Raw genomic sequence first — 10259 nt, 5'->3', positions numbered from 1 at the left:
AGATATTTTCTTTTTTTAATCTACCCCCCCCCCCCCTGAAAAGAAGCAGGAAAAGAGGGAGTGGAAGCCATACATAGTGAATTCCAGCCCCGTGGCCTCGTGCATTCCCAGGTACTGCTTGGCTGCTGTGTTGATGTGGGGCAGGACCACAAATGCAACCTGATTTTCGAGGACTAGGAGGAAATAGGAGGGGTTCAGTCAGGCAGGGGATGCCCTGCATTGTGAACTGGCTGTGTTGGGACTGAGCAGTGGAATTACAGAGCAGAGGAACACAGCCCAGGGTGCAAATGTGCCACTGCTGAATAGATGTGAAACACGGCCAGTTCTTGCTCGTGGGAAATGGGGGGAATTTTCAGAGCTTTGAGCAGCTTTTGAGTTCCTGTTTAAATCACTGGGGTTCATTTTTATTCTGCATAAAGATGTGCTGCTGCTGTTGTTGTTGCTCTCATTATTGGCACTATTGGGAGGCCTTAGCAGGCCCCAAAATCTCTGTTCACAGTTTCATCAGGACAGTGCTTAAGCTGCTTTGAGCTTACGTGTGGATAACCTTTTGACTTCATAAAGTTCTAAATGTTGATTTGTATGACATTTCCTTTAGCCACAGATGTGGTTTGGTTTTTTTTTTTTTTTCAATTTTAAGTCTCCTAACTGAAGTTACATTTAAAAAACCCCCAAACATACATCATTTAGCTAAATGGAGCTGTAGATAAGGTGGTGCCTCGTTGGCAGGAAGGGCAGTTTTCATTACTTTAATTGTGTGATTTGTCAGGATTTTCAGCATTTTATAAATGCTGTAGTGTTATATGACAGAATTAAAAGGATTTAGAATAAAAGGAGTTTAAGAAAGAGACTTTGCAACAGGATTTCAATACTTTTTGTATTTGGGGGGATTTAGGGAGCTGCTTTTCATTTCAATCATCCCCCTGCATTTCGTTAAACACCGTGTGTGCAGCAGGTGTGTGCAACCTCAGTGCATCACACATGCAAATAAACACAATTTTACAAATGAGAATTAATCCCCCACAACTTGGAAGATTAAATCCCACCCCAGAACTGCCTGCATTAAGCAGCACAGAGCCCAACACATGGCACTCTGCAATCCCATGAACGGGGCAGCTATTAACCTGATTTAGTGCCCTCCCAGCCCTCCCCACAATGATCCTTTTCCACAGTATTAATATTTACATTGTGAAAGTATTTGGAGGAGAAAATGGATTTTTTTAAAAAAAAAAAAACCAAACGAAGGCCTTGGTCGTTACAGACCAAAATGAGAAGTTTAAGCACCTATTGTAGAAATTTTGCACATCTGTGCCGTGGGGATTAAAACTGGCATTCCTTTGGATTTGGTTTCCCTCTGCTCCCCACCACCTCTCTTCCCCTTCCTTGTCATTAAACCGAGAACTACACCCTAAAGAAACATATGAATTCGTGTCTCTAATAAATCTTAAATTAAACCCTAAAAAAAAAAAAAAGGAGAGTTAAATCCTTCAGGTGAAATCCTGGCTCCGCTTAAATCAGTGTCAGAACTCCTGGTAATCAGCATTTCCCCCTCGCTGAGGGACCAGAACAAATTCATGTGTTCCCTGCACATGAAGGCAACAAATGGGTTGCCAGATTTTAAGAAGACTGCATGTTTTCATTTATCAATTCACAGGTCAGTACATACAGTCCAGGTTTGACTCACAAAAGGCCTTGAAATAATAGGAATAAAAGGAAAATCCATTTGGCTGCTTTAGGTTACTTGCAAAGCTATTGTTGATGTTGGAGTTATTGATGGGACCCATTTGACTTTTTCTAAATACCCAAATGTGTAGGAGGGAAGACTTCTCCTCCTAAAAATGAGAGGATTGAACAGTGTTTGTTACAAATTAAGTGCATGTACCCGAGTTACTAATAATTAACAGAGTCTGCTATGTGAAAATGTATATTGTTAATTGTTGTGCCCTTCTGAATAAATGATTTAGTGCTGTGCACCAGCATTTGAGAATTGAGTTTTCAGCAGACTATATCACTGATATTCTTTAGAGATCAAAGGGTTTGGCGTGTAAGGGAGGGGAAAAAAAATGAAATTCCATTGTTCACCACACACATCCAGAGCTATGGATAGATAATGGAAAAGGCAAAGGTTGAAAGAAGACGGAGGAAATTCAGAAGTGGTGGTGTTGGTTGTTATTCTGCTGTTTAGGTTGGGGAGGAACAGGCCCTGGAATTCAGTAAAACACCGTTCACAGGCAGAAGGGAGAGGTTTCTTTCGGCTCAATTTCAGTTTTATTTCTGTTTGTGCAGCAGTTAAAGCAAAGTTCTCCAAACTCTTAAAGCCCCGTTTTAAGAAGTGTGGCCTCTTTAACAGTCTGACTGTGCTGGGTGAAGGTGTGACTGAGCCCGGGGGCACCCAGGGCTGCTTTTCATCCCAACGCTGGTGCCAGTGGGGTGGGAGAGGATCCCAGGGCTGGGAAAACTGTCCCAGCAGCTGAGTTAGAGCAGGGTACAACCAACCTGGGGCTGGGCTGGGGAAACCACTCTGAAAAACAGATCAAACCTGGCATTAGAGGTGGGGTTTCCCTTGGAGAAGCCTGAATCTCTACTAGATGTTTCTTTCTTAAAGGCTTAAATCTCTTGCTGGTGGAACTTCTTGGAATGTGACCTGGTGTTGTTCTCCTGGGCACAGGGAGGGAGAAGTGGTTTCTCTCAGGGCTGACACTCTTTGCTCCACTTGCCCCTCAGCAGAACAAGGTGGAGAGTGAGGTGTGAGACCCTCCCAGGGCTGGGGACACCTCAGCACAGCCAGTCCTTCATAAAACAGTGCAAAGTGAGCAAATACCACTCATTAAACTCACAGAATCCTTAACCCCCGGGGAAGGAACCAGAATAACTCCCCAGCCCTGGCCAGGTTTTGCTCCTGGTGTTGTTATTCTGTCCCATCTCTGCCAGTCCTTCAGTGTCCACGACTGTAATTTGTGTTCCTGTCACTGCTCTTGTCCAGGCTGTTTTATATTATCTGTTCACAGGTTTATGTTGTATATTCAATATCCTCCCCATAGATTTGGCCCCTACCTGTGCTTGGGAAGGTGACACAAACAACTCTGTCTCACTGTTTGTTTTCCCTCTTCCCAGGTGCCCAGAAATGTGATAATTTCTCTGAGAAACGGCCCCTGCTTGGTGTGTGCAAAAGCATTGGATCCTCTGGGTAAGGATATAAAGTCATATGTAAAATCTTAACATCATCTAAAAGCCCCAGGAAATGACATCTTTAAAGCCCTCTTCCTTTTTTTGCTCATGGGATGTGGTTTTAAACTCCTTTTCAGTGTGTCAACAGGCATTTTCCTATGATCTGAGCTTTTGGAAAGGAATAAAAAAGAGATATAAAGTAAATAAAGAGGTATTTTAAGTTTATTTTATTCTCAGCATAACCACAATTCTATGATTAACCTTTCCTGACATTAATCCTGGTCAGAATTATTATTGTGAAGTGTCTAAAGCAATCTTTGTGTCTTAAAAAGTAATTAGAAGATGCTTTCAAGCAGCAGTCACGTCCCACATGAACTCCAAGCACCAAATGATTTCATTGTTACAGCCACACACTGTTTATCAGCAAAATATGTGTTAAATCCACTTCTTTTGAGTTAGAAAAATGAGTTTAGAGTCTCTCTGGCCAGTGTGGTTGTGTCTCTCCTCTTCAGAAGAGGCCCTTAAGATATTTTATGTCTGTTTGATGCCTCAGTTCAGACAATGCACGGGATTTATATCTCTACCTACAGGAAAATATTTGCTTTTCAGGGGTAATCCCCTACACAGCCATTCAAAGGCTGAGCAGCTGAAGCAAATCTTCTTACAGTTGTAAGACTAATTCAGGGCCACACCTTTTTCAATTAAGGATTTAATCACTCTGGGTGTGGAGGAAGACTGTCAAACCTTCAAATTTCTCTGGTTTATTTCTGTGTTTTAACTACAATATTATTGTTACCCCATTGAAATGTTTAAATTAAAAGCCACAGCAGAGAAGTGATTATTTTTTTTTAAGGTGTTTGCAACTTGCAAAACTGTTTATGGTGATTTTTTTTCTCCTTTTCTCCCCTGCCCTGTGAGAATAACTGTTTATAAATTAGAGTGTGTGGCACCAGAGATGTAAATATTGCTCTTGTAGGAGTTTGTCTTAATCCAGGCAGTGTATTTATACATATAAAGGATATGTTGGTTGGAAAAACCTTCCTTCACACCCTTGTTTTAGAAGCTGAGATACCTCAGAAATGGACAAACTATAAGGGTCATTATTTTCACTTTTTAGTTAATAATTCTATTATTGTATTAATATTGTATTATTGTATTCCTTTAGTTAATGGAAAATAATTCAAAGATTATGGGTAGTTTCTGCTTTTCTACAAAAAAAAAAAAACCTCATATATTTTCAGAATGGATGGAGAGGTTTGGGTTAGTTCTTATCAGCAGTGAAATATCTGAAACAGATAATTTAAAACCAGACTTTCCCCTGTGAGCAGAAAAACCATCATTAAAAAAAAAGGGGCTTGATAAAGAACCAGTTTGCTCTTGGTGAGACACCTGCAACAGAAAACCCCAGAACACTTTTCTGTATTTCCTGTTTGCTGCAAGTTGGTTTTGGGAGCCCTTTCAGAGCCTGTTTTCTGTGTGGAGCTCTCACATGAAGAGATCTTTGATGCTTTGCCCTCAGCTGGAGTCACACTCCTTTCAAACTGGCTCGAGTGTTGCACTTGCTTTCTTCTCCTGTCACATTCACAGCTAATTTGATTATATTTCTATTGTGCATAAGGAACAATTTGTGGAGGACCCTTCAATGGCTCTGTTGGGAACCTCAAGCAGGATTTTAGTTCTGCTCTTAACTGGAGGTTTTGTTCTCGTTTCCTGTAAACCTTTCTGGTTGTGGACACATAAACAGATGCTTAATCATCAGTCTGAAGAAAATACTGCATTTCTCCTGCAGCATTTATTCCAGAGCACTTGGTATTTTTACTCCAGTCACCTGGATTATTGTCTAAAATGTGTTAGAGTCATGTGCCAAAGGGAATGATTCTGGAGGAAAAACAGTTCAGCTTTGATCATCACTTGGATTTCTCCTATTAATTCTTCCAGATTTCTGACTTTTAATTCCTCTGCTCAAGTTTGCACCTATTGCTGCTCTTTTCCTGGGAACACCCCTGGTGATTTTGGCATTTCCAAATAAGTTTTTATTGTTACCTGTTATTAATTTCCAGATGCTGACAATAGATTTATTTTTTTTTCTATTCTCATCATTTTGTGCTTAGCAACAAGATGGAACTTCTGCCTCCTACCTGTGTTTCTGGCTGGCTTTTGGTCCACACATTTTTTGTGCTTTCAAAGCCAGGTTTTCCACCCAGTAAAATGATTGCAGTGTCTTCCCAGGGGGGGTTGGACTGGAGGATCTTTAAAGTTCCCCTTCCAACCCAAACCAGCCCGTGATTCACTCCATAATCTCTTCAAAACAACAGTTTTCACAGCCCCCAAAAAAGGATGCAGTCCTGACACATTAAATGGGAACCAGACTGTGTTTTTTGGCTGATACATCCGTGCTGCTTTGGAGGTTGGTTCAGTCAACTCCAGTCTTAGATTACAAGATTTGCAAATTGAAGGAGAGCCCAAAAAGAAGGAACATCTGCATGAATTTGGGTTTTGGGGAGGTTTGTGCAGACACGCCTGCTGGTTCCTGGTGACAAAGCAAACATCTTTACACACACACAGAATTAGCTGATGGGCTTTGGTGCATATTAATGAATCTTCTGGCTGGTGAAACATGAAGATATTCCTGTTTTCCCCCATATGGGTTGTTGAAGCCACAGTGTGGAACACACTGGATGTGTAAAACACCTTCAAATACACCAGAGATGTCCAAAATACATCAAATGTGCTTTTTGTTGTGCTCAAATGTAAATGCACCAATATCTTTAATTTCAGTAAATGCTTCATTTTAGCCAAGGGAGAAGTTTAAAGGGAAACCAAGCAGGATAATTTTGATTTATTTTAGATTATTAAGGAATAAATGCTGGTTTGAGTGACTGCAGATCTGCCCTCCAGTAGATGATACAGGTAACAAGAAAGCTAAAAAAAAAAATAGAAGTGCCCATGGCAGGAGGGAAATAAAAGTGTGTGGAGGAGCAGAGGAAGGGAGAAGGGGCAGGGAATAGAGAGCTGAGTAATTGCAGTGTCTGATGGAGGAAACCACCTCTCCTGAGCTCAGAACATTTTAAACACTTTAAACCTGATGACTCAAGTGTTTACCCCATCATGCTTAATTATGTGTTACCAAACTTTGTTTCTAGCCTAAAGATTTTTTTTTCCTCCCTTGTGTTTTTTTTTTTTGGTTTTCCCCATTAGCTGAGCAGTTTATCACAGGGAGGGGGCAGAATTCCTGGAAGGAAATGCAAACCAGGCTTGTCTCAGCACAGCTGTGGGTTTGTGGTGGTTCTGGGGTTCACTGACTGGCAGCAAAGACACCTTAAAACCCCTCCTCACCCCTTCAGTGCTGCCACCTCTGAGCTGCTGCTGTGGCATCTCAGCTGGTTGTGAAGGAAAGGGGATGGCAGAAATAATCCAAGTATCAAATAATGCTCTTTTTTTGTTTTAATCACACAGATGATTTCAGTCACCTGGTTTGCAAACAGCTGCTCACAAAGTGCAGCTGAGTCAGCTGGAGGGTGAAGGTGGGAGTGAGCACAGAGGGTGGAATTTCTTGGGTTGACTTCAGCCCTGAGCTGTGGCCTCACTCCTTCCTGTAATGTTTTATTCTGTTGCCCACCCCTCTTTTAACAGGGCAAAACAAAGGAGGGGAAAGTCCTACGAGCGATTTGTCCCAACCCCCGCGTTCCTGATGGGAATATTTCACCTTCTGTTAATGAATTGTTCAGCAGGAGATGGGAAAAAACACCTTGAAGATCTCCTCGAGGTGCAGCCCAGGTCATGGAATCCCAGAACCCCAGACTGGTTTGGCTTGGAAGGGACCTTAAAGATCATGTAATTCCAAGCCCATGCCATGGGCAGGGACACCTCCCCCTAGCCCAGGTTGCTCCAAGCCCTGTCCAACCTGGTCTTGGACACTTCCAGGGATCCAGTGGCAGCCACAGCTCCTCTGGGCAACCTGTGCCAGGGCCTTAATGGGATAAGGATCAGGTGTAGCTGATTGAGCAATGAGTGGCAGAAGATTAAAAAGTCAGAGTTTGGGGCCAGCAGACCTCGTGGAGCTCGGTCAGTTGTCCACGCTGCAGCCTCTTGGCTCTCCAGCATATATTTTTAGAAAGAAGCATTAATTTGATGGTGTCAAGTGATGGAAAATTTTGGATGACTTGAAGAATTGGATGGAGGTCACTTAAGGGCATGAGAAGCAAGAGGTAATCTTTTTTTAATCATGGGAGGAGAGAGGAAATTAGGGTAAATTAAAGAAGGAGGAGTAGCTGGAGCTAACAAAATGTATAACTTTGGCTAGCCAGCATTTTTTTTTTTTTTCCCCTGCTGATCTGTTTACAAGGCAAATCAATTGGCAGCAGATTTTCAGGAAGCATGTTTTATTCACATGGCTACTGCAGATTAAATCCTGCTAACCTTAACCCAACTGCAGCTCAGGAATGTGCTCGTGGGAGCGCTCAGGTTTGGGTAGAAAGCAGCTCCTTGTGAGCAAGAATAGAAAAAAGTGATTAAAGCATTAATATTTTCTTACATTAACGTGTTAAAATCACTGGGCAATGCTAAAATCCAGTGTCCAGCTCCAAGTGTCTGGTGGCTTTTAATGTTTAAAATGAGTTGGCTGTGAAATGGTTTGTCAAGGAGCAAAGCTTTGGGGAAGGATCCCCCAAGGGAAGGGAGTGCCTGAATGGAGCCCTTGTTCACAGTTCTCACACTGCTCAGGGGGACTCTCCCTGGGATGTTTTTCCTGGAATGCCTTTGCCCAGGCCATGGTGATGCCATGGGCTCACCTGGCAGTGCCAGAGGCTCAGCCATGCCATGGAGAGGGCAAAGGGTGTCACCACTCTGGATCTAAAACACAGGGGTGGGCAGCTGGTTGTGATTTTCCATTGTGTTGGACACCATGACATGGATTTCATGAAGTCTGTTGAATATTTGTGGTCTTTTATTGAAGGCTCCACAAAACTCAGCCGGATTTTTCTCCCCGGCCTCGTTTTTTAAAGGCTCCCAAGCCTGGATAAGTTTAAATTTCTAGAGAGCAAACTTTAATTGGTTTTGGTCTAAAAAAGTACAGGAGAACCTTTTAAGTTGGGCAAAGCTCTCTCAGTTCTGTTACCTTTGAGGGATTGAGTCCCTTGTGCTGCTGGAAAATTGTAAGGAATCATGAAGTGCAGAGAGTGGTCATGTCAGCTGCCTTGCAAAGATTTCCTTCCCTTCCAAATGAAAAACATTATCCTTGCAGGAAAATTCAGTCCTTAGCAGGTTCTGTGGTAGCTTTTAAGATCCTGAGAGGTGCAACCCCTGAATAAAGTAACTTAAATTGCTTGTAGTGGTGCTGGATGGGATTGCTGTGTGCTAAAGATGGAATGCTCTTCATCTTAAAAAGAGCTCTTCAGATCCCAGGATTTTTTTTCTTGGGAGTTGTTTCTGTGATTATAATAAACTTCAGCTGGTTTTGTGATGCTGAAGTGGTGTTTACTGGCAATTCTGTGAGTTTTCTCACAGTTCCAAGTGCCAGGAGATGCAGCTTTAAAGGAATAAGGTGGTGTTTCCATGTGTAAATACCCAGGGTAGGAAAGCTCTGGTGTTCCTCTGCCACACCAAATGTTTGCCTGAGCGAACCAGAGTAAGAAATAACCTTTGAACTATAATAAACTGCTAATCTTGGATCAAAACTGGAAGAAAACGAGTATTTGGGGTCAAGCTTTGACCAGCTGGTGAGAACTATGGGTAGTTTTGACCTTCTCAAGCTTTGATTTATGGAGCTGTAAAAAGATAACCCTTTTCCAGGCGATCCTTGGGATAGTGAGGAGATGTCTGAGCCGAGGCACAGCTTCATTTCCCTGCGTGTGACGATCCAGGAGGAGGTGGAGGGGGAGGATAAATGGGAGGATAAATGCACATCCAGATCCAACCAGCTGGAGCACAAACCTCCCCCCAGTAACTCAGAAAGCAGCACCACGGGGAAAAGATAATGCACAGCCCCATTCCAGGGGCTGCTGCTGCTTCCAGGGCCACTTCAAACTCCCCTCTTAAATTATTCAGCACCGTAAACGCTGTAAAGTTAATTAGAAGAGGAACAAACTCGGCGAAGATAAACGTGGTTTCTCGGGGAGGGGACAGGAGGAACCCGGCGGAGGAGAGGAAATTTCTTTCTGGCAGGGCTCTGGTTGTGGAGCTGGGGTTGAACTTTTTACCCTAATTACGTCCCCACCGATGCCTGCAGGGCTGGAATCAAAGTGGCCCTTCAGGCCCCGCCGAGCCTCTGATGTGGGGGCCGTTTGTTGTTGTGTGTGCCGGGAGAGAAAACGGGAATATTGTGACAGGGTCGCTCCGAATTTCTCAGTTACCACCCACCTCACTTGTTGCCTACAAAAATAGAGTAATTGTTTGCATCTGGGGTGGTTTTTTTTTGTCCGTCTTGGAAATAACTGTTATAAATCAACGTGACAGAGCCGGGGAACGGTCGGGGATTAGGTTTTCTTGTATGTTTGAGGGTTGTTCCTGTGTTATATGCTGCAAGGAGGATTTAAAGTGCTTTGCAAACCAGCAATTTCAGGATGATTTAAGTTTTTGGGTTTTTTCTGAGGACCAATCAATCCATAGAGGATGCTGCTTAATCTCTTTTTTTTTTCCTAAATTAGGGCTGTCACTTCTCGCTGGTAGTTGGAGCAGCTGATTGCAAACTGCTTCAACTTCCACCCCTTGTGTCCGAATTGTTCCACAACTGCTGCTGCTTGAGGAACTCACTGCAGCTTGACAGTATTTGAACTTGGCTTCTCTCAGTAAATGCCATTTTCTCTCTTACCCTGGGCTCTCCGAGTCCTTCTCGTCCTTTTTCTTTCCTTCAAAAATATCTCATGTGCAGAGAAAACGTGTGGGGAGTCTGCTGAGCTCAACCACTCACACGTGGAGGAGGCCCTTTTAAATCTCCAAAGTACAGAAAAAGACAATTAAAACATGATAAATGGAATCCAGTAAAATCTAATATCATTATTCTTTTTCTTTGGTACTGTGGGTTTTTTTCTTTTGAAGCACAATGAATAATATTTTAGTAGCTTTAAAATTCCGAATTTAAATGCAGAACTCAG

The 10259-nt window shown here is 42.8% G+C and overlaps 1 protein-coding gene across 1 annotated transcript in view; it reads left to right on the top strand.

Annotated features, from left to right (window-relative positions):
• Positions 1-10259, top strand: part of BCAS3 (BCAS3, microtubule associated cell migration factor) — a 316591-nt gene that overhangs the window by 19691 nt on the left and 286641 nt on the right. The window contains exons 8-9 of the mRNA XM_017821512.1: positions 2448-2485; positions 3115-3187. Of these exons, the coding sequence (XP_017677001.1) occupies positions 2448-2485; positions 3115-3187 (111 nt within the window). The remainder of the gene's footprint in view (positions 1-2447; positions 2486-3114; positions 3188-10259) is intronic.

This window comes from Lepidothrix coronata, unplaced genomic scaffold (assembly GCF_001604755.1).
Source record: "Lepidothrix coronata isolate B3197 unplaced genomic scaffold, Lepidothrix_coronata-1.0 Scaffold91, whole genome shotgun sequence".
In the NCBI taxonomy this organism is placed as follows: domain Eukaryota; kingdom Metazoa; phylum Chordata; class Aves; order Passeriformes; family Pipridae; genus Lepidothrix; species Lepidothrix coronata.
This window is presented reverse-complemented; position numbering and strand designations above follow the sequence as displayed.